At 31.9% G+C, this 24,460-nt stretch overlaps 3 protein-coding genes across 4 annotated transcripts; 1 reads left to right on the top strand and 2 right to left on the bottom strand.

The window, feature by feature from the left end:
* Positions 1 to 7,069: 7,069 nt before the first annotated feature.
* Positions 7,070 to 10,954, top strand: LOC112802049 (glutathione hydrolase 3). 2 transcript variants are annotated; one of them, XM_025845043.3, is made up of 7 exons: positions 7,070 to 7,523; positions 8,199 to 8,536; positions 8,712 to 9,230; positions 9,467 to 9,702; positions 9,823 to 10,087; positions 10,329 to 10,466; positions 10,559 to 10,954. In XM_025845043.3, the coding sequence occupies exons 1-7, from the start codon at positions 7,415 to 7,417 to the stop codon at positions 10,805 to 10,807; spliced, it is 1,854 nt and encodes a 617-aa protein (XP_025700828.1). In that variant the 5' UTR covers positions 7,070 to 7,414; the 3' UTR covers positions 10,808 to 10,954. The 2 variants fall into 2 exon arrangements, with proteins under 2 accessions (XP_025700828.1, XP_025700829.1); XM_025845044.2 differs by having other exon boundaries at positions 7,255 to 7,523; positions 8,689 to 9,230.
* A 551-nt stretch (positions 10,955 to 11,505) lies between these two features.
* Positions 11,506 to 14,322, bottom strand: LOC112802050 (AP-4 complex subunit sigma). Its single transcript, XM_025845045.2, has 4 exons — positions 13,936 to 14,322; positions 12,334 to 12,420; positions 11,975 to 12,043; positions 11,506 to 11,816 (listed from the first exon to the last, which is right to left on the bottom strand). The coding sequence occupies exons 1-4, from the start codon at positions 14,074 to 14,076 to the stop codon at positions 11,682 to 11,684; spliced, it is 432 nt and encodes a 143-aa protein (XP_025700830.1). The 5' UTR covers positions 14,077 to 14,322; the 3' UTR covers positions 11,506 to 11,681.
* A 1,564-nt stretch (positions 14,323 to 15,886) lies between these two features.
* On the bottom strand, positions 15,887 to 21,114 carry LOC112802051 (ATP-dependent 6-phosphofructokinase 3). Its single transcript, XM_025845048.3, has 13 exons — positions 20,402 to 21,114; positions 19,907 to 19,953; positions 19,750 to 19,789; positions 19,081 to 19,143; positions 18,847 to 18,984; positions 18,418 to 18,576; positions 18,282 to 18,335; positions 18,060 to 18,128; positions 17,813 to 17,942; positions 17,450 to 17,715; positions 16,977 to 17,025; positions 16,734 to 16,888; positions 15,887 to 16,482 (listed from the first exon to the last, which is right to left on the bottom strand). The coding sequence occupies exons 1-13, from the start codon at positions 20,654 to 20,656 to the stop codon at positions 16,279 to 16,281; spliced, it is 1,629 nt and encodes a 542-aa protein (XP_025700833.1). The 5' UTR covers positions 20,657 to 21,114; the 3' UTR covers positions 15,887 to 16,278.
* Positions 21,115 to 24,460: the final 3,346 nt, after the last annotated feature.

The raw sequence follows: 24,460 nt of genomic DNA on the forward strand, positions 1-24,460 counted from the left end.
GCCTTAAAAGGCCGAAAGAAATTGTTCAAACGTCACCAAACAGCATATAAAGAGTTTAAAAAAGGGGGGACTCACAGGCCGAGCCCCCATATAGCCATAAAAAATCATTTCTGCAGAGGAGTAGACGGATCACCACTACCAGAATCAGGAGGAGCGCCACCGGGACAGGGAAGAGAAGCACCCACAGGAGATGAAGAGGAAGTCGGAGGAATAACTGAAGAACTCAGAGCGTCTTTAGAACGAGGAGGGGACTCAATGATCCTCTGCCCCCGAGTCTTCAATTCTGACTCGGAAACAATTACGGGGACAGGAGGATCCACGATAGCACCATCAATGACAACTTTATCAGGATGTAAAGGAGAAAGATCCAAGTCGGGAGCGATAACTCTGACTTGCTCCAGGAAAATCCTCCAAGACTCCTCGGCACCATCAGCGATAGAGTCCTCCAACTCGGCGTACGCATTCCGAGAATTCAGCAAATCCTTCTTCACAGACACAAGATCTTGAAATAAACTCTGATAACTCTCCTGTGCTGTTTTCCTCAAACTCGCCTCCATATTGCATTGGGCCCGCAGCTTGCTCTCCTTCTCCCGAAGGCTATCTCTCTCCGCCCTCAGCTTAGCTACCTCCTCCTTCAACTCCCTCTCATGGTCCTGGTAAGAAAGAAGCCTCCCCTCCAACTTCTCAACCTTCGAGGTTACCCCCAAAGAGCTGAGAGGAGTCTTCTCAAAGATATCCAAAAGTTTGCCGCAAACACCCGCCGCCCTAAAACTCTCCTCAGCCAGAATGGTGAGGTGGTTTCGAACAGAAACATCATCCATACTTATATGAGGATACATGTTCTTTTGGACGAATGCAAGAGCATCTGCCTTAACCCCACCATCAAAAGAAGAGCCAGACTCTAAAGTCTTGCGCTTCTTCTTCTCTGGCTCAGGAAGAAGTCGGGCGGAAGGGAGTGGCCGAGACAAGGTTGAAGAAGAAATCACAATGGGCTAAGAGAGAGTCCCCATGTTCTGAGGAGGAGGAGGAGGATGAGGAGGAGGAGAGATGATCGCCCTGGCACCGCCAGCCCTGGCCCGGGATTTTGCTTTAGCCTCCTGAACTCTCTGGTAAGATTCCTGAGCATTCTTCCTTGCCATGTCTGCAAAAGAAACAAATAGAAAAAATTATAAGTCGACAAACCTTAAAGTCGGCAAATGCAAGTCGGAAATAAGAAATGCATATACTACCTAGTTGCGACTGAACAAAGGTCGGCGATCCCTGGAGGAATTTCCTAGTGTCCAAGTATGGGGCCCTCCCCCACACTTCTCGGAAAAACCCCACAATGGCCGCCTCCACCTCGTCCAGGTCGTCTAGACCGTACTTTTCACAAGGGGAGGCCTCCAACCAATAAAGGGGAAAGCGAGGGGAAGAATTCTCATCCAGGAAAAAGGGGTGGTGACCCTCTACGGCTTGCACTTTGAAAAAATAATTTTTGAAGTCATGGAAGGATTCGTCAAAAAGGGTGAAAATTCTCCGACCTTGTATGGCTCGGAATGACACCCATTGCTGCTTATTATTTAGCCCACTAAAGGGCTTAGTCATGTGAAAAAGAAAGAAGAAAATCCTCAAAGAGGTCGGAAAGTCCAAAGCATGACTAATAAATTGATAAATTTTCAGAAAACCCCAAGAATTGGGGTGAAGTTGGGTAGGGGCAACTCGACAGTGGTGCAAAACAGATATTTCAAAATCCGAAAAAGGAAGAAAAACACCCAGACGGGTGATCATACATTCATACATAAAGAAAAAATGGGGGGCCGCCTCATTGGCCCTCCCAAAACAAACCCGGTCTTCCGGACCCGGGATTACCAACTCATATTTTGGCTCGTCCTCCTCCGAAGTACAAATCCTGTGGTGAGTACGAAGATGAGTAATAAACTCAACGTCGACCAAGGGTTCCTCCCCTAGGACCGTGACATCAACCCACTGAGAAAGAACATCTACGGAAGCCATTTTCTTTTTTCTTATGAAAGGTGACAGAAACCTACAAAAAGAAAAAAGAAAAGAAAAATCAAAAAACACGGTCTCTAAAGGGAGGAGATACGAAGCCAAAATCTACAGACCAACCTATCTACCCACAAAACAAAAGCATGCAAACACAAGGCATGTCGTGAAAGAAGAAAAGCTAACCTTTATCCGAAAGTGAAGGTTGGAAGAAGCAGAAGTCTCCAAACGCAAGAATGCAGCACGAACAAAGAAAGAAGAAATTTGAAAAATTGCAGAAACGGAAAAATGAAAGAGAGGAAAAGTATTTATAAACATGCTAAGGGGCATAATGGTAAAAACGGAGCAGTCATTAATGAGGGCGCACCGTTACCAAAGCCATCAATCCCTAAGTGCATCCCTAACGGACACAACGCTTGAATAGACGTAACTGTCAGAAACAAAAGGTCGCGAAAATCACGTCGGTTTAAAAACCCGTGTTTCCTCCAAGAAAGTCGGCTACGAACCCGAGTTAAATACTTGAACCCAAGCCCTAAAGAGATCTTGGGCTCAAGTAGGGGCACTGTTCATACCCCGGCCCAATAATAAAGGCACAGGTCCAAAAGAAAGGCTTAGTCCAGAAGATTGAGCCTTACTACGCACCGACCTGGTGTCAAGAAGTCGGTGTTGACTACGATTTGTCTTAAAGAAGTCGGGCACGAGATTAGCTAGCAGATAAACATTCATTCAAATGAGTAACCGCCCCTAAAATCTCTCTAACCGCTTCATCAAGCCATATCTTAACCTCCCTAAGATAATGGGACGGTTAACACCCTAAAGATATGGCACTACTCCAACGGTGGTTATTGGCTCACCACTATAAATACACTGACACCCCTCAGGTATCTCTAAGTCCAATACTCTCTAGACCTGCTCACACTCTCGCTAACTTAGGCATCGGAGTGTCTTTGCAGGTACCACCCCCCTCTCCTCACGCAAACAAGTGGGACGGAGTCTCCCGAGTTGCAGATCCATTCGGAGCCCTCCTCCTTCATACATTTGGACCACCCAACGTCATACATCCTATTTATCTCCGGTTACCACCGTAATAGTTACTATTGTTAACTTTTCAAACTCAATATAATATATTTGAAGTGAAGTTTGCTGGAGATAAAGCAAACTTCAAAAAATTTATAGAGTTCGTGGAGGGTAAGGTGAATTCTATAATTTTTAAAGAGTTTGTTGGGTGCGGTAAATTTGTCCAAATACTAAAAAAAATTATATTTAAGAAATTAAATTTTAACAATTATATTTAAAAAATAATAATTTTTTATTTTATTTTAGTAAAAAAATCGAAAGATCTATATATATATATATATATATATATATATATATATATATATATATATATATATATATATATATATATATATATATATCATGGGAACTCCCAAAGCAGGAGTAGGAGGAGTAGGTCATACCAGCTAATTTACAATGTATTTTATATGATTAGCAACATTCTAACCTTTAGTTTGGTAAATAATTTTAGAGAAATGCTTAGGTATTTTGTTTTGTGTTTGGTTATATAGATGTTCTATTTTTTTTAAAGAGTATCTTTTAAAAATTAACTTTGATAAATTATTTAAAAAAAAAGTAAAAATCTTATTAAATCTGTGGTAACTGGTAACTCATGTTTCTAATATAAATTTCATTAGGGAGTCAATGAGTTATTTGTATAATATGTACAATGGACTATTTATTTGGTCTAATATGAGTTAAAAAATAAATATACAGGATAAAATACTACTAATTTTTTAAACACAATACACTCATACTATCCAAAATAAATATCCGAATACCAAAAATAATAAACATATTCTATTGAATCAAACATTCCTATACCCCATTATACACATGGTATAGATACTCCATTACCTTTCTATACTTTTTCTTCTAACAATGGTAATAGAATAGCATGACCATGACATATATATAAGCCTGACATAATATCCTATCTTTAATTTTATTTTTTAATAAGTGATATGACATATGAGCATACATCTAGTAACATTTTATGTTAACATACACTAATATTCCATCAAAATTAAACGTGAAGAACACGTTTATTTTTTAAAAATGGGGTAGTGACACGAAAGTTTGTCTAGTAGGCCATTTCGTACATTATTTACCAATTCATAGAACCAACTTCTTGCTTCTTTTGGAAAAGTAACTATATTCAAATTGTATATTGCATTAGATATGCAATGATGTATTGAAAAGCTCTTAAAGTAAATATTCAAAAAATTTTAATCGGTTTCTGATCACTTAAGTAATTAGTTTAGTCAATCTTTAATTATTTAAGTAATAAGTCTAAACATTTTTTTATAAATAGTGACTTACTAATATGTCAAAACTATTTAGATCAATTACTTGAATAATTAAGGATCGAATAAAAATTTTTAAATTGTAAAAAATTATTGTCTTTCAAATAATTTGTGAAAATCCAGAAAGAATGTTTACTCAAAATGGTATTTCTTTTTCAGATTCAGCACGATAAGAATGTGCAATTTTTGAATATCATCCAAAATCAAAGGTAAATACACTATTAGATTATTATTATTATTATTATCAAAATGGGAAAAGTTTGGCATAGACAGGGACAGGTCAAGCTAAGGATGCTGCACATCACAAATTTGATTTCTCAGCAAACTGAAACGGAAACTTATTCTTTAATTTCCTCTAAATTATGGTTAAACAAGTTTCACATGTAAAATCCGGTTTTTGACTAAGAAAGACAGAAAGTGTACTTTCTAAAACAAACTATTGTAGATATTTCTAAATTAGGTATTTTATTTATTTTTTTTATTTGTCACTTTTTTGAATTCATAATTACCATAAAAATTTGAAGTTAAGAATAATTTAAGAATAATATTACTGAACAAAGTCTCACAATTATATGCAAGAATTTCTCCTAATCCTTTTTTTTCTATATTCCCTCTTTTTAAAAATAAGTGTCTATTTTATCCTATATATATTTAAACAAATACTTGTTTAGATATAATTTTTTTAATGAATTCAGAATATAAGAGATATTTAATTTAAAATAATGAAAGAAAATAATGAACAATAAAGAAGCATCTACTATTTTGGTTGTAATCCAATTTTGAAGGAAGATTTTAATAGATACCTATTATTAATTTAAAAGGGGGTAAATTACTAAAAATAGACCTCTAATTTTATCGTTGGCAAAATGCATTCGAATTTTATTATTAACAAAAATATTTTTAGATTTAAAAATATTTTTTATAAGTGATAAATAACTTTTGTATTTGACAAACTGCTTATGCATTTGATCCAAAATTTTATAAAAATTTTCAAATAACTGTTTAAAAAATATACACAAAAAATAGGATAAAAATATATTTTATTTTATTTTTAAAAATATTATTCGTTGTTAAGAAAAAATCTCAAAAAAATTATATACTTAGCAAAAAATCACCGAATTTTAAAAATAAAAATATATTTTTTAATCATTTTTGTAAAAAATTATTTAAAAATTTAATTTCTAAAATATTTTTCAAGAACACATATTTAATATTAAACATTTTTATCATATTTTAAAATTATTTAAGAATATTTTTGTTAATAAAAAGATTAATTATCGAATTTATTTTTTCGTCAAAAAATTTGACGGTAATAAATGACGCAAAACAACAATTAAAATGGCGCATATCTTATCGCCAATTTTTGCCTTAAAAAATCTAATGATAAAACAACAATTGTAAAACGATGTGTTTCATTTTAAAAAAAAAAAAATCTAATTTATCGTCGAATTTTGCTGCCGAAAAAATATGCTCATCTCCTCCCTCGATCTGTTCAAGTCCTTTCCCGGAACCGCCGTTGAGCTTCCACCATCAACCATTCTCTCTTCCCCAATCACGTCTCTGTTGCGTCGGTGTATTTTCCAACGAGACCACTATCTGCCACCACTCTCCTCCTTCGGGTAACCCACATTTATAGAAATTATTTGACAATATGACAAAAATAAAGATTCACTAACTCTCTTCCACAAATAAACACGAACGAAGGTAAGAAAAAAAGTTATTGTCTCACGAAATACTACCGAATCCTCGTTATATATAAATTTATAATATAATTGTTCATTCTATTTATATAAAAACATAAAATTAAAATTTTAATTATTATTAATTTTGTTAACATGAATCTAGGTTACAATATCATAAAAATGCGATAAACAATACAAAAAATTTTATATTTTAAAATGATTGGCCTTGAATAATAGAGAGAAATGAGCGAATAGTAACTATTAAAAGATCTGAATTCTGAGGTGCTTACCAACCAATAATAGAAAAGAATCTTCAATAAGAAAAGGAAACGAAATATGACAATGACAACCAGCCACAAAAGAGAAAAGTAGAAAACAAACAAGCCCATATTTTATTATTTTTATTGTTTTTTAGGCACACACGAAACTATGCGATTTTTCACTCAAATAAAATAAAAAAATTTATTATTTTTTAAAATCTTATTTTTTAGTTTTAATTTTTAAATATAAAACTCAAATTTTTAAGTTATTATCATTATATCCAAGAGTACATATAAGTACATAGAAATCCAGAAATAACAAACATGACTTTTTTAATGGTGGCAATAACAATCATTTTCATAGTCTTCAAAAATACACATAAGTACAAAAATAAGTCATATTTAATAAAAAAAATTTTTATTATAAATAAAAAATTTACTTTTCAATAAAAATATAACTTATTTTTTGAGCCGATAATAATAGCTGTCATTATTCATTGTGAAGTTTAAAAATTTGAGTTAGCAACTTTTTTTTTTAAATTTAAAATGGAGTTAGCCAGAAATTAAGCGAACTCTATAAAAAAGTTATAGAGTTTGCTAGTAAATACGACAAACTTGTTTTAAATAAAAAAAAATTCGTATTTAAAAAATTAAAATTAACAAATAGATTTTTAAAAATAATAATTTTTTATTTTATTTTATTTTAAAAAAAATCTCAAAACTATGTGACATTGACCCCTTCTACGCATATAGAATATTTTCGTAGTTTTTACGAAAATATAAACTAATAAATCACCACTGGAATCTTTTTAAACCTTCATTAAACATAATGATGCAGCATCCAATTATATATTCAAGCTAAATATAAAGATATTTAAGAGTTTTAACTTTTAAAGCAATTGATATTTTAAATTTTAAAATATCCGTGACTTTAAAATTAAATGTATTTAGACGTAATTTATTTTTAGATTCATGAAATTTTAAATATACGAAAGAGTTGTAAGATAGTTAGATAGCATGATCAGCTGGGAATTGTGATTTTGAGTTTTTCCAAATCCAACCAACAACCACTGGAGTGTGATATATATAAGCTCTTGTTTTGTTGACCTTTGTTTGCAGTAACAGCATGATGGATTCTTCCCCTTTCTTGGGAACCGATTCTTTCCCCAGTAACAATCTTAGAAAATGCAAGATTCTTCTCACCTTCCTTCTAACCCTTGTGGTCGCTCTCAGCTGTTAGTTCTCTCTCTCTCCCTCTCTCATTTTCCCTATTTTGTTGGAACTTCCACTCTCAGATTGTTGTTGTTGTTTATGTTGTGAATCAATTCTATGGATAAAAAGTTTGATTCTATCATCTGTTTGAAAAAAAGTGTGTGCTGAGTACCCAAATTATATGCAACCGTTCAAAATTCTTTCTTGAATTTCTCATTTTCACTGCTCAGTGCTCACCATATTCATTCATGCCAGGGAAACTCAAAGCAGAATGCTTTTCAAATTGGATTAGATTTTATGAATATTCAGATTAATGATTACTTGCAATCTAGCATAAAATTTAGTTTAGATACCAGAGACAAAAATAACCCTTAGTTTGTAAAAATTAAGATTCTATGAGATATATTATGAGTTTAATTTTGTTACATAGTGGGTCCATCACATCCACTTTTTTGGATGACTATTCATGCGATCTGAAAAGTAGTTACAACAATAGGGCATCAAAATTAAATCCATGTTATATACCTAGAAATGTAGTTTTCTCATGCTGCCACCAAAATGACTAAGAATCACAAATAGAAGAGAAGCAGAATCTAGAAAAATGATGCAGATTTGAAAGTGACTAGTATTTTGAACTCTATGCCCTTTGACCAGCTTCAAACTTACTATATTTGCCTAATCACACTATTCTTCTTCAGTTGTTGGGTTTGCATTTAGAGGCAGCATAAATTTTGAGGTTGTACCAAGGTTTGAAAGTTCTAATGAAGGTGCATTAAGAAATCAGGCAGACATTGTTGAATCAGAACATGGAGTTGTTGCAGCCGATGATGCGCGGTGTTCAGAGATTGGTGCTTCAATGCTTAGGCAGGGTGGCCATGCTGTTGATGCAGCAGTGGCAACTGCATTATGCCTTGGTGTTGTTTTCACAGCTTCAAGTGGCATTGGAGGCGGCGCTTTCATGGTTGTCCGGTCTTCTTCAACCTCTCAAGCCCAAGCTTTTGACATGAGAGAAACCGCTCCTTCACATGCTTCAAAGGTTTGAGTTAACTTTTCATGTTAAATAAAATGATTTAGGATACAAAATTGATAAGAATGAAGCAATTGTAGGTTTGCACCTAACCGATGTGCTTCGATTTTGATAATTTTTCTTGCTTATAAATCTGAAAATAGCAACTAATGTTTGTTTAGATATATTAATGTCAACAAAACAGAACATGTATCAGAATAATCCTAAAGCTAAGAGCTCAGGTGCCTTAGCAATGGGAGTTCCTGGCGAGATAGCTGGTCTTCACGCAGCATGGTTAAAGTACGGACGATTGCCATGGAAGACCTTATTCGAACCGGCTATAAAACTCTCTAAAGATGGTTTTCTGGTATCTCCAACTCTTGAAGATTACCTTGCTGATGATTCAGATAAAATATTCAATGATCCTGGTTTAAAAAGCATATATGCACCTAATGGAGTTTTGTTAAAAGAAGGGGAATTGTGTTCTAATGTGGAACTTGGCCGCACCTTAGAGGCAGTCGCAGAACAAGGGCCACAAGCATTCTACAATGGGACTATTGGTAAGAAGTTAGTGAAGGATGTAAGAGAAGGTGGTGGAATTTTAACAATGGAGGATTTAAGAAATTATAAGGTGAAAATAACAGATGCCGTAACTTTGAATATGATGGGATACACAATATATGGAATGCCACCTCCTTCAAGTGGAACACTAGGCCTAGCTTTGGTGAGTACATTACATTCTATCCCTTCATTTGTTTTTAAATGACATTATCCTTTCTTGAATGATTATGGTATAAAACATATGGAAAGAGGCATATATGTTGTATCGGTTCAAGGAACTATTGTTTCTTTTATCTGATTCATATAGCCGACTCCAACTAGTAATACCAGACTTAATTGTTGTTGTTATTGTCATTTTCCACTGTATGATGTTTTATTTTGATTATTGGTATGTTTCAGGTTCTAAACATCTTCAACAGTTATAGAGATCCTGAAGCTGCAAAGGGCGATCTAGGCCTTCATCGATTAATAGAAGCGTTGAAACACATGTATGCTGTCCGAATGAACTTGGGCGATCCGGACTTCGTAGACATCAGTTACACTGAATCTGAAATGCTTTCCCCATCCTTTGCACAAAAAATTCAGCGCAGGATATTTGACAACGCTACTTTCCCCCCAGAGTACTACTTGAACAGGTATGAATGTATCCACTTGCCATAGTAATTTGATTGAAAAAAAAAACTCTCTTTGCTTGGCATGTTGCATAGTAATGTTGTTGATATGAACAAGGTTTAATCTATAACCATGTCCTGCAGGTGGAGTCCACTTAGAGATCATGGTACAAGCCATTTCTGCATTGTGGATTCTGATAGAAATGCTGTATCAATGACAACAACGGTGAACTCTCACTTTGGAGCTGGAGTTCTTTCTACTTCTACTGGCATTGTGCTCAACAATGAGATGGATGACTTCTCTATACCAACTGATATATCCCCTGATAAACTTCCCCCAGCTCCAACAAATTTTATTGAACCTAAGAAAAGACCTCTGTCTTCCATGACTCCTATTATCATCACAAAGGTATTGCATGCAGCTTGCTTGTGATGATTTCTTTTAACAAATGTCTGGATTCTGAAAGAAATGGTTTTCTTTTGCAACATAATGATCTTTGCTATACACATATTTTGATATAAATTGTAGCCAGATATGTGGAATCGTTGATATACTAAATTTTCATAAGTAGCAGATATTTTGGAACAGAGAGAGAACACCTTTTCTTCCGGAGTAATGCATTAAGCTTCTTGTTGCTATTCTATGTCAGGATGATCATTTGATTGGGGTAATTGGAGCCAGTGGTGGAATTAACATTATTCCAGCAGTGATTCAAGTGTTCATGAATCACTTCATATTGGGAATGGAACCTTTGGATGCAGTTCAAAGTCCAAGGATCTATCACAAGGTTCCAACTAATAACTAGTCTTTGTTCAAGCATTTCCCTTAACTTCTATGCTCCTTAAGTACAATCTAAATGAATGTTTCATTTTCATGCAGCTAATACCAAATGTAGTTAGGTATGAGAACTTGACTGCTAATGATGGTGATCACATTGAGCTTTTAAAATCAAGTAGGATTTTCCTACAAGAGAGAGGCCATCAATTGAGTGAATCTGGAGCCCTAGCTATTACTCAGCTTATTGTTCAAACTACTAAGAGTGAAGACATAAAAAATGTACATAAAAAGAATGGCATTCTAACAGGTGTTAGTGACCCCAGAAAAGGTGGACGTCCTGCAGCTGTTTAATATTTTGATTTTTATCAATTGAGATTGGAACTTTTAAAACAAAAAGAAAGATTTTTAGCCATGTATAAAATACTTTGTACATATTCAATTTCTCGTTTTAATTGTTTATTGTGGAAAGGTAGATAACTAGAAAAATTTTCTGTCAAATCTAGCACCACTATAAGCCTTTGTATTTTGTTTCTTTTTTGGTTTCTCACGGTGTTTTCCAGTTCAATAAGTCATTGCAGATCAAAACTCCATTTAAGAGTCTACTACTGGCCAATAAATAGCTGTATACATAAAACAAAACTCGAATTCTTGACATTTGTTTAAACAGACAAATGAGCTAACCTAATGAACAAGCTTGAGGACCCACTGCATTTGATGTAACTTCTACAAGTTCTTAATTTCTGATATTCAAAATCATTAAGAGGTAGTTGAATACTAAAGTTCATGCCAATCCCACACTAACACATCTTTTATTCTCTGCAAATTCAAAATTATTGCAACTAGATGTCCACTTTGTTCAGTTATGAATTGTGTCATAACTGACCTAATGTCATTGTAACTTCCTTGGTATGGTAGTTCCTACTTAATGATCAAAGAGTGGTTAACTATACTTTCAGAGCATCTAAATCTCCATTAAAGAAGAATTGCCAAAGAATGGTACGCGTGGCATCTCGATAAGAATGAAAGAAACATATACATGTGAAGCAAAATTCCAAACAAAATGTTCTTCAGTATGTGTAGTTCTTATTGGTACAAAATCATTCATACAAGAAGGAAAAGAACTAAAACAAACAGAAATATTAATGATGATATTGTACACAGAACAATGACTTTGAAAGTCAATAATCATACAGAAATCATCGGCCACTCTTCTTATTTTTCTACTTCAAGATGCTTTGTCCATCAGCTGAATTGGAGTCAGAATATTTGATTTGCTTGTCTCCACAAGGCAACCATTCATGACCATTTCCTCCAACATAAAATGCGCTTTTTCTAAATGGAACATGATATCTAGTTCACACTGTAAGAAGAAAAGAGACATAGCAACATATTTATTTAATGGGAAATCTACTTTCAGAAAATGGACGAAAATGGCAGAACAATGATTTGTAATGTAGGTTTCAAAGATAAAACTAGGAAACTAAATAACTATAAAAACCCATAGACTCCTATTCTTACCACATTGCCAAAATGACGGTCCATGGTTTCAACTAATAGATGTATGAATTCCAAAATAGCAAGCTCGTTCTGCAACAGTATCCATAGAAGAAGAATATGTAATCAAGCATACTTTCAAACTACAGTCTATAACTATGTTTTACAGAAAACGTTGGATATTTTCACAAGATTAATAATTTCCACGTTTTCTTATTTTATTGAAATGCCCTCTCCTCTTCTTTTGGACAAGCAAAATCTTCCTTTATGTTTTGGATGCAGATGACAAAGCAGTGAGTAGTTAGTATTACATGATTTGTTGTTTTCAAATTCATTCATTCCTCAAACCAAATAAAACAAGACATGGAGAAAAATTTATTTACCTCATCGTCATCAACTCCAACTAAGAAAAACAAAGATGCATAGCGCCTATATACAATTTTGTAGTTGCGGTGCTCAACAAATGAACACTGTCATCAAGAAAATGCATCAATTATACTTTGAACAGCATCAACAGTAAGGTAAGTCAGATATTTGCAATAGACTAAATGCTTGTCAAGACAAATGTAAGCGTGTTAGGAGACAGATATTAGTTGTGGAATGCTGTCATATTAGTTAGACCAATAACCAATTAGAGAGTTTATACCCCTTTAGGAAATTGGTTACTTTTAGTAATGACTGATTCCTATATATAGTAGGTTTTTTTGACAGTATAAGTAGTTGATTCTATTATTAGTATTGTCTGTAATTCGTATTAGGTTTCTGATATTCAATCAATAATTTAAGGTTATTCAGTGTAATATGAATTCTTTCTTCCTCCATCTGCTCTTATTGACCGCTTCTATCCACAGTTTTGGCTTGTACTCGTTACACATAGAAGGCACACTTACACTAGCATGAATTATGTAATAAGTAATTTCAAAACAAAAATATAACAATTTCTAAGATTGATATACTTCAGCTAAAAGTTAAAAGAATAAAATAGAAGTATAACACATTGCAGAAAATAAGAGGTAGAAAAATATACATACATACTCCTACACTCCTGGGCATCCTGGTAACCCAGGCAACTCAATTTAAGCTAATAATTGAAATGGCTTCACCAACTCACAGGAACTTTGTAATGCCTAAATCAGAAATTGCTAAGAAAAATAGCCAAGTGCTTAATTCCTTAGGCATATGATAAGACTCCTCAATGCAGTTGGAGTATGCTAACCACAAAAGTATTAACAATGGTGTATATAATCACAACAAGCTAAGCAAATGCTTCTATGCATAATAGTAATCTAGGCTTCAGAGGCTTGAATATGTCCACATTGGATAGAAATCCTTGCGATATTCGCATATGATGGCAACCGATCTCGGGACAAAATACCTATTAACACACCCTTTGGAACATACAGACTGAAACTGGAGTTTAACTCCTCCACAAAGTCAGAAAGTAAGGATTAACCACTCTCAGATTATTTAGTGGGACCCATACACATTAAAACTTATTGATCAAAACATTAATCTCTCTCACTTTCTTGCTTTACAAACCTTTTCAGTCCTCACTTTAGATGATCAAAATTCAAATCCCAAAAACTACATTTTGATAAGGTTCCATGCTGATACAGATATAACAATGAACTTAACTACATATACCAGAGCACAAATTCTAAAATTTACAACATGCAATTAACACAATGTGTCACAAACAGGCCTTTAAAATCTTATAATGTCAATCCAAATCATCATTATCAATTAATTGAATTTCTTCTTCAAGCATCAGGAAAATCCTATCATAACGAGGCTTAGGCTAGGTTAGATTTCCCTAATCCAATTCCTATACAACCCAGCACCTGAATCTAAAAAATTATGAAAACCAACGTAGATCTAAATCAATTATGATCGTGTGTTCTGAGAACTAGATATCGAATTGCTCAGAATGCGATTAAAGTCGGTAAATTTCGATGAGCATGTGAAAGGGGGATTAGGGTTAGTACCTGGTGTTCGTTACGAGCGAGGCATTTGCGAACGATTTCACCTTCAAGGGCTCGTCTTTCTTCGAGAGTGAGGTATTCGTAGTATTGGGCAAGTCGCGTTTGCCCTTGTTTGTTCACCATCAGCACGAATCGGATCCCCATTTTTGTGCACTCTACCTCCTCCTCCTTTCTTCTAAGTTCTTACATACCCTCACTCACCTGACATTTTTTTTTGTTAATACTTTTTATTAACAATTTCTTAAAAAAAAATGTGTGTAGAGCAACAGGGAAGGAACTCAAATTCTTATTTTTTATCGAACTTTATCATCAATATAATTAAATTAAATTAAATTTATATTTATCATTTATATAATTAAATTTATTCATAGTTATAATTAAATTATATTCATCTTTATAATAAAATCATATTCATCTTTATAATTACACCAATTAGGTTTCTAAAATTGACAAAAATGCACTACGTTAGTTTCTAACCCATTTTTTGTTAACAGCATAATGACATAGTCGTGAACTGTTAGTAACATATGTCACTCTATAATTTAGCCACGTGTAATAATATGATGATGTGTTGACCAATGACACGTGTCAAACTGATATAGACAATTGTGCCATGTGTCACAATACTATTTGGCTACATGTCAGTTTGTATCACATGTCACTTATCATTATAGATGTACCAAATTAGTAAGTGATTCATTTTAGTCTTTAGTCTCTAAAATTGAATATCATACGTCAAACTAGTCCTTCACCCATTTTTTTCTCATTTTATTTTTAAAACTCAAAATTCTCAATTTAGATGCACTAATTTCAATTCTATGTTTTCACGTATCGTTTAAATACAAGTGATTTTATAAAAAAAAAAATTTAAGATTTTAGTTTTAATTATATAATTTTTTTATAATAATTTAACGTTGATAAATTTTGTAATATATAAGTATGTTATTATAAAAAAATTATATGATTGATTAGACACATTTTTTCCATTCAAAAGTGCGTGTTTTCAATCGATTGTGTATCAATTCCAATCGATTGAATTTTGAGAAAACCAGAAATTCAATCGATTATTTTGTGCATCCAATCGATTGATTATCTAACAAACACGATTTCACAAATCTATACGGATCAAAATAAAATTATAATTGATTAGAATTGCTAAAATATTTATTACGATTAATAGAAGATGTAATTTATTATTATTTTTATTTTTATTATCAATAAATATGATAGTTGAATGATAAAATAATTTATAAAATAAAAAATAAATTTTATAATTAAATAATATATAAAAAAATTAATTTATAATTAAAATTAAATAAAGATTATTTAACGTTTATTAAAAAATTTAAAAAATATATTGTTACAAGACTATTTAATGGTTTAAAACATATTGCGCCACCTAATCCGGTGCCGCCGGGTATCATCATGTCATGTGCAAGTTTTACAAGTTTCCCATGCGATGGTGCACAAGGATGGGGGATCATTATCATACACGTTTTCTATTTTCTAGAACTCTCAAACTTCCAAAGCTAGACCTTTCTGCAAACATCATCAGTTGAATTCAAACAGCAATAATCACGTTCACGTATCATATCTATTCATCATGATCCTTTTTTCTTTTCTTGTTCCCCTTTCTTCCACGAGTTTGCCAACCACCTTTGCAGCATGTGATGTTCACCTGTTAGATCATGGAAACACTGAATGCCACCAATATCATATGGAAAAGTATAGGTGAACAATGAAAATATTAAACAATATAAACAATAGATATATCGGATGTTCATTTTATTAGTGTACGGATGGTTATTTTAATATTAAAATTTAGAAGGTTAATTTGGAGGTGTAGTGTGTTTTTATTTAATTAGTGATTGTTCATATTGTTCAATAAAGTCATTGTCCCCCTAACACTCCCCCCGTATCATATACGTCTAATAATATAATTCAAACTCCAAAGTATCCAATCCCACACAAATCACATATATTATTTATTTATTAACATTGTCCTCAACATTGACGCAATTTTCTAATATATTGCCTACATTATTATAGATATTTGAATTGCCTAATGCCGATAGTGAGCACATAACAACATAATCAAAGCCACTAATATTCGTTTGTGGATACAGCAGACACTCCAATTATTGGCTCACAAGGTACAAGACAGAACCATATAAAGAAAAAAACTGAAATCTTGTTCATGTGAGGCTGATTTTTCCACAGCCATCTTATGGAGTGGAGGGGGCCAAAAAAGAGAAGAAAAAGCTCATATATACTACTACAAATTAAATGCATATAGCAGGGTGAAGGGGTGTGAAGGAATGGTAATATCATCTGGAAAGCATATTGTTAAATACTGCTGATTTCTTTCTTAACCTTCAAGGTATCATCTGAAAGATCTCCATTTGGCAACTGGTTTAATGGTTCTTCTTCTTCAACGTTGTCTTTGTTGTGACACTTGTCGCCCAAAAAGCTGGGTTGATTCGTCGAAGATAACAGCCTAGCCCACATTCTATCAGTTATCACTACATGATTCCGGTTCTCATTGATTCTCTGCATAAAAATGAACCCAACAGAGAGTTAGGCCAAAAGACTTCCACAACTTTTGCAACCCAAAAAATGTAATACTCTTTAGTCTGCTACTATTACTTCCTGAGCAAAAGTTAACTTGCTTTATTTTTCTGTTAGAATGAGAAAACAAATGCAAAGGAGAGAGGGGGAAACAAGCAGCTTCATAAAAATATGAACATATATAAAACATTGAAAATGAAAATGGAGAACCAAACGTTCAACGATGGACTTACATAGAAGGGTATATAAGTTTGTCTTCCATTGACAAGTCCACTTGTATAGCCAGTGTAACCTGCCATTGCTCCATGAACAGCACTTTGAGCGAGAAGTGTGCAGTACACATTATCAGAAGCATTGCTTGGAATGGCTCGAATCATGTAAGTTGGATCTGTAAAACAGAAAAGGGAAGGCAATACTCTCACATCATTATCTGTAGTGTGTCAATACATAGAATTCTAAGTTCAATCTTCACAAACCTATATATTTGAGAGTTATGGCCATCGTCTTCTCTCTTGCAAAATGATCCTGGAAGAACACAATGCGGAAAATAAGCAGCAGAAAATATATTCACAAAATGTTTCTTGATAGTTAAAGGAAATGGTGAAGAAAGAAATAGACTCTATTTTTTCATGGTCTACCATAAACTAATGAAAGGACATTCTCAGACACTTAAGTTCAAAGTAAATTCTTTCGTTTCTTCTACAAAAGATGGACATAGAAATCATCAATTGGAAACTTGAGACAACAGAAAACATTTCCAATTCAGCATGACAGACAAAGAATGTTCTGTTACAACTCCTAGAGAATTCAACCATGCAGACAAATTTATGAATGTGTGAAATAAACAAGGCAATCCACATCTGACAATGTAATTAAGAGGATAATACTTCCAAAGGTCTCATAGAAGAGAAAATACATCTACTACAGACAAAGCGTATAAAAATCCAACCTTAATCTCTTGGGATATCCACAACCCAACATCTTGAAGAAGCTTGTTTCCTGAAGCATCCTGTTTGTTCATGGTTTGCATTTTCTCAGACATAAGTTCCTGTCCTGCACCTTCGGCAATAACAATAACCATGTGCCCATTTTCTTTAAGTCGTTTCTCTATATATTCAAAAAGTCCACCAGGACCCTCAAGGTAGAATGGTGACTCTGGAATCAAGCAGCAGTCAACATCTCTACTCGCAAGAGTAGCATACATTGCGATAAATCCTGAAACGAGGAAGCAATGTCAAGTTCTTGTGATCATGTTTAATTAGTTGATGAGTGAAGCCATTATCATAACAAACAGGGAAACATAGTAACTTACCACTATAGCGACCCATCAGCTTGACAACCCCTATACCGTTCTCAACACTCTCAGCTTCCACATGTGCCGCATTTATAGCTCGTTGAGCCTCTTCAACGGCAGTGTCGAAGCCAAAGGACTTGTCAATAACCTATTAAGCAGAAGAGAGACATTAGGAAAACAAAGAAATTGCAATTCATATCCTCATCGAAATAATAATTGCATTTTAATCATTTGATATGGAAAATAGAATGTGCAAGATATGTACCGGGATATCATTATCTATAGTCTTGGGGATTCCTACAACTGCAACTTTGAGACCACGCCTTCTAACTTCCTGCATGGATGATCAAAGTTGAATTATTAGAGAATTGCTACTTTATCTTAATACAATTAGCCTCCTAAATCTTTGATCAATATAATCTAAGTAAAAGAACAGTTACATCCCTAAACCCAAATTCAACAGTCTCATTTTTGAAACCGTATATACCTCAAAAATTGCAGCTGCACCCCTCTGAGTTCCATCTCCTCCAATAATGTAAACCTGAAATTTAGAGAGATATTATTAGTCTGAAGAACAAACAACATATGCACTAGTAAATATAAAGAAATGCAGAGTCATATACCTGATTGATTCCACGATCTTGTATACTGTCAACTATCTTATTGGTATCATGTCCGCCACGGGATGTACCAAGAACAGTTCCACCACGCTTGTGTATATCATTAACACATTTAGGAGTTAAATTAATTGTATTGCGAGCATAGAAACCCCTGTATCCTCCCTACAAAACACAATATTTTTGCTCAGTTAGGACAGATTAAAATAACCAAGTATGAAAGCTATTGCTTGTTAGGCAACAAAGAAAGGAGAAAGCAAGGTAATGAAGCATTATACACCCAAATACAGCACACAGGAGGGATCTAAAGAAAAACCATATTACAATTTAAGGGGATTTTAACAATTTCACATTTATTATACAAGTTAATAAAGAAAAGGGAAGAGAGCCAACTATTTAGGAAGGCTGTAAGTAATGCCATAAACATAAACTTACTTCAATTCCAAGTACACTCTTCACACCATACATATGGTGTAAGCCACACACTAGCTCTCTAATGACAGTGTTGAGACCAGGGCATAGTCCCCCGCAAGTGACAATAGCGGCCTTGACTTCATCCGACTCGAAATACACCTGAAAATTTCGATTTTAAAAGGCCATTAGCAATAAGAAAGTACCATACATACCAATCATTATTCCACAAATAAAGCCACACAGCTGAAGATATACCTTTTGCCTAGGTCCGGCACGCCTAAAATGCACTCCTCGTTCACTATCTTTGTGAACAACAACCTGTTTAGGATTCAAAAACAGAAATGGAAATGAACAACATGATTTTAGGGATGTCTAAGTTGCAACCAACATTTTAGGCCAGCTTTTCCACAAGAAGGGGGAGTCTTGGAGCCACTGCTGCATTATCTCCTATGACCTCAAGGTCACGGGTTTAAGTAGTAGAAACAGCCACTGATTTAATTATCAGATTAGGCTGCATACATTACACACCCTTTGGATGCAGTCCTTCCCGGACACTGCGTCAACGCGGGATGCTAGTAAATCGGGATTTTTTTTGCAGACACCCCCCCCCCCCAAAAAAAAAAAAATAAATAAATTGACCTTGATAACATGATTTTGGACCACAGTCTTAAACATGCTTCCAACTTAGTCATCGTTTCCATTATTTGGACTGGGGGGGTCCATATCTGGCATAGGGGGTAACGGTACCGCCACCTTAATATACAAATCAGTATTCAGTTTATTATATTAATGTTCATAGATTCATAGGTGGATTAATTAGGCCAGCGGGTGTTTCGGGTATATGATTAGAACACAATACATGAATTGAAATACATTAAAAAGAGCTGAAAATAATGATGATAATAATTAATAATAATCACAAACCTTCTGCGGAACACTGTCATCGACATGCACGAAATATTGCCTGCAAAAAACAAGCTCAAGACATCAATCATAAAAGAAAGTATATAATCACAAACAAGAGGTAGCAAAGTAAACGGAAAATTACTCAACACGAACAGAAAAAAAAAATAACACTTACTTAACTACAGAGTAAGCAGGGTTGTCTTGCAAAGGATTCGGGTATGTCTGCAAAAATTAACACCAAAATAGGAAAAATATACCGCTTATCAGCCGCAGGTTTTGAGTTTTGACCCAATTATCGAAGCAGGAAAAAACAATTATTTCACTAAAATTGATACCAAAATAATAAATAATTCGCAAAAGTATAATTATTAAATTAACACACCAAAAAATAAATAAATAATTGTGGGACCATTAATACATAACTGCAATAAACCACCGAGGCACCGACTGATGCATGAACCAAAAGATTAGTAATAGAGAAATATAATTTTTTCCAAAAAAAATATATTTATTTATTTATTTAATAACGACAAAAAAAACTTTGCGAGAAAAGAGCACAAAAAAGGTGAAACAGAGCGGAAAAAAGAAAGCTAAGACACGATGAGTGATCAGCGTAAGAGAAAAGCAGAGTAGAATAGTTCCGAAGAAGAAGAAGAAAACGACGACGTACTGGAAGATCAGAAATATAATCAGTGAAATGCGGAACGTCTTCGAGGATGTAACCTGCGGTGCCGTACACTATCTTAGGCTTGGGATTGGGAGCTGACGTCATCGCTGATGCTCCCTCGCCACCGATCCACCCGTTACAGTTATTATTGGTCGTAACAGATTCTGTTTTGTTCGCGACGGGAGCGGTTGCGAGGTTGTTATAGTTGTTGAGCGAAGTTGTTTGAGACTTTTTGTTACTAACGGTAACTGAACCCATTCGAAGAAAGGAAGGTAGTTATATCAACGATCGGAGAAGCAGATCAAAGTAAACATATTTATAGTAAACGGAGTTGACCGAAGAAAAAAAAAAACAGAGGGAGTTGAATGTTTTTTTTTTTTTTTTTGTGGGAAGGTTGAGGGGTAGTTGAAGTTTTAAGAAGTAAAGAAAAGGGGGTTTGAAGGAGAAACAGGTGGCTGGAACAATGGGGCGAATTCGTGTGGTATTTGAAGGTCTTTCAGGGTCTCTTGTTATGCTTTGGGATCCATGAACAACCTTTTTTCTTTTTATTTTTATTTCAAAATTTGATTTTTCATACACAATATTTTATTCGGTCGATCAATTAGATGATTTGTTAGTTAGGATAATTATTTACACTATCAATATAGATATAAAAAGATAATTATTTTTATTATGTGATGATATATAATTAGATATACTTAAATTAAATTTGTGTTACGTAATTTTAAAAAGACTTATTAAATAAATATCAAGAATTAGATTTATAGATTTGAATTATTTAATAATAAATTAAAAAATTAATCATTTTTATTAAGATAATAATATATCTATCATAAAAATTAAATTCATAAACATTTGAGTAAAAGGATAAGTATGTTTAAGAAATTAGGCAAGTTTTTAGGAAGAAAAGAACAAGTAAATCTCTAAAATATTTATATTAAGCATGTTTCATGGTATGGCTAATCTTTCATCGATTTCAGTTTAATCAACGAATAAATGTGATGGTATAGTAAGCGAACATGTCGTTTGCAAATATAGCCATGTGTACGATTATTTAAAGAAATTAGACAAAAGAAATGAGAGAGCTACTCACTCAAAACGTTTTTTATAAAGATATTTTTTAATAATTAAAATTTAACATAAATAATCGATTAAATCATATTATTTTTATCAAAATTAGGTTAGATAAATTGATTTGATAAAAAAATGGTAAATTAAATTTTAAATTAGTTTAAATTAATATTATTTTTTATAAAAAATAATTACAATATTTTATTATAAAAAATGACTAAAACACTTATATTATATATATTAATTTTGAGAATTCTAAATTTTAATTATTTATTTTTTTATAGTAGGGTTAGGATTTAGAATTTTTAATATATATATATATATATATAATAAGAGTATTTTAATCATTTTCTATAATAAGGGTATTGTAGTTATTTTTTATAAAAAATAATATTAATTTAGACGAGTTCAAGATTCGATTAACCATTTTTTCGGTTAAATCAAACTGTCTAGCCTAATTTTGACAAAAATAACATTATTTAATAATTATATATGTTAAATTTTAATTACTGAAAAACATCTTAAAAAAAACGTTTTAGACGTCTTTATCTAAGTGACTCCCAAAAAATAAACAATAAAAAATGGCATATTTAGTAATTATTTTCTCTTTAACAATTATAAGTTCTTGTAAATTTTTTCAGAAGATACAAATTTCCATATAATTGTTTTTTATGTAAAATTGATTATTAAAAATATTAGATAATTTAATAAGTTTAACTAAATTATTATCTAATAATTTTTAATTATTAACTTCATATAAAATTAATTATATATAAATTTTTATTTTTTTATCTTTTGTTTTTATCTTTTTTTATTTTTTATAATTTTTTTGTTTTACTTTCTTAAAAAAATAAAATAAAAAAATAATACCGTAAAATTATTAAGAAGAAAAGGAAAAAAGCAGTAACAACAACAGTAGTAATAAAAAGAACGACAATCGATAGAAAACACATAAAACAGAAGAAAGAACGTAAAAAAAAAGAAAGAATGCAAAAAAAAAAGTAAATATTTTTACTGATAAAATTAATTTTTGTTAGACTTGAACTAATTTGATTAAATTTAATAATAAAAAAATTTAAATATATAACAAAATTGTTACTTAAATCAACAAAATTGTTTAAAGAGACAAATAACTTAATTTAACTAAATTATTTTAGATATTAAAGATATTGGTGCTTCACATTTTTTTTTTAATTTCTGCCGATTTAAACTAAACGAGTAGAAAAACAATAATATAATATTTTGTTTAATAATACAGTAACCATCTTTGGGTGCACGACACGAAGGGGTGGACTAGTTGCCACTTTCTAGAATAAACCTTGGAGATACTTTGATAATATTCTGTGTTGAATTTTCATACACGGTTAAGTGCTAACTCCTCTGTTTTGGGAAAACAGAGCATCCTTTGTCCAATGTTTTACGATGTCTATATAATAAACACAAATTGCCTTTTGAATTTCCGTCAACCATTTGAAGATGTAATACATTAGTTTGTAGATTAAATACCAATCCCGCTTTTGATAATTTTTTTTAAAGATTACGAAGTCTTTAAATAAAAAAATATATATTCTTTTTAATTTTTGATATTTAATTTTATAAAATCGGTTAATTTCTCTATTAATATTAATATAAGAGCTAATTACTCTTATAAAAATAAAAATTAAGAACCAAAAATAATTTTTTTATTAAAGATCTTGTTATTTTTTAAAATAATTATCAATAACTATTTAAATTTTTTTTTTAATTTTTTGTATTAATATAAGTAGATAGGCAACACGACTCGTATCTACAGGTGTCTAATTGGCTCCAACTTAATTGAAGCAAGTTGACAATTCGATTTGCTGCAAATAAGATCAAATTCAAGTATTAAATCAATTTTATTTATTTAATTCACATTCTTAATATATATGAATATTCATAAAAATATATATATATGTATGATGAGTGAGCAAAAATTTGAACCCAACATTTTTATTTTTTTATACAAATTATTATTGTCATTAAGTAATTCACTTTGTTAACCGTACATAAATAATATTTGATCTTACAAAATATAGAAGGGCTGAATATTTTATTTTCACATATCAGTTAAATAAGGTCAACCTTAGAAATTTAATGTGTATGTAAGATTTGAATTTAAGAATTTAAATCTACAAATAAAGTTAAAATGGAACTCAAAATATATTATTATATACAAAATTCAAACTTTTAACCAACTAACTAAGCTTGGTAATGAACAAAGAGTCTGACCCCATAATGAAAAAATTTAGGTTGGGTTTGTTTATAAAGATAAAATATTGAGATAAAGACATAAAAATATAAAATTGTGTTTAATAAAAAAGATATAAATAGAAATAATATGTTTAAAGAGATTAAATTAGTATATTTTGTGTTCATAAGAATACGAAGATATTTACAAAAAATATAATTTATTTTTTATTTTTCTTTTATTATTTTTATTAATTTATTATAATTATATTTTTTATTATTATATTTTTTGTCTCAAATATTTTAAATAAAAAAATAAAAATAAATTAATTTTTTATAATTTATTTTAATTTATCTATTATTCACATTATTTAGTATTTTTATTATCTACATGTACTTTTTCTTATAACTATTATTCCCTCCTAAAGAAGAAGTTATGATAGTGATTATATATAGATATAAGAGAATTGAACTTAGAAGATAAGAAAAATGTACAATTCATTATCTTAAAATCAGATAAACCTAAAGACAATTTATAATTTTAAAATCGCGTATGAAAATAAGTTTATAATATAACTTCATGATATATGTATTATTTTAAATGCATAAATTTAGTATAATTTCTAACGTAATATTTTTTTACCATTCATGCTAACTCGAGAGATAAAATTCTTGTAAATACACTCTCAAAAAAAATAATAAACATAAAACATTTAAAATTTGGAATAAAAAAAACATGACAATTTTGTGTTTCCAATTTGTTTTATCTATAAATTTTATTCA

The sequence above is a fragment of the Arachis hypogaea genome, chromosome 5 (assembly GCF_003086295.3).
Source record: "Arachis hypogaea cultivar Tifrunner chromosome 5, arahy.Tifrunner.gnm2.J5K5, whole genome shotgun sequence".
Lineage (NCBI taxonomy): Eukaryota > Viridiplantae > Streptophyta > Magnoliopsida > Fabales > Fabaceae > Arachis > Arachis hypogaea.

What these genes read in the sequence shown, in the direction of transcription:
- LOC112802050 (XM_025845045.2), bottom strand. Translation starts at nt 14,076, where the DNA reads ATGGGGATCCGATTCGTGCTGATGGTGAACAAACAAGGGCAAACGCGA. An exon ending in TCGCTCGTAACGAACACCAG is followed by an intron (nt 12,421 to 13,935) that starts GTACTAACCCTA and finishes TCTTGATGACAG; the next exon opens with TGTTCATTTGTTGAGCACCG. An exon ending in ACCGTCATTTTGGCAATGTG is followed by an intron (nt 11,817 to 11,974) that starts GTAAGAATAGGA and finishes TTCTTCTTACAG; the next exon opens with TGTGAACTAGATATCATGTT.
- LOC112802051 (XM_025845048.3), bottom strand. Translation starts at nt 20,656, where the DNA reads ATGGGTTCAGTTACCGTTAGTAACAAAAAGTCTCAAACAACTTCGCTC. An exon ending in GCTGATGGGTCGCTATAGTG is followed by an intron (nt 17,716 to 17,812) that starts GTAAGTTACTAT and finishes TCCTCGTTTCAG; the next exon opens with GATTTATCGCAATGTATGCT. An exon ending in AAACTTATATACCCTTCTAT is followed by an intron (nt 16,483 to 16,733) that starts GTAAGTCCATCG and finishes ATTTTTATGCAG; the next exon opens with AGAATCAATGAGAACCGGAA.
- LOC112802049 (XM_025845043.3), top strand. Translation starts at nt 7,415, where the DNA reads ATGATGGATTCTTCCCCTTTCTTGGGAACCGATTCTTTCCCCAGTAAC. An exon ending in CCTTGTGGTCGCTCTCAGCT is followed by an intron (nt 7,524 to 8,198) that starts GTTAGTTCTCTC and finishes ATTCTTCTTCAG; the next exon opens with TTGTTGGGTTTGCATTTAGA. An exon ending in CCAGAGTACTACTTGAACAG is followed by an intron (nt 9,703 to 9,822) that starts GTATGAATGTAT and finishes CATGTCCTGCAG; the next exon opens with GTGGAGTCCACTTAGAGATC.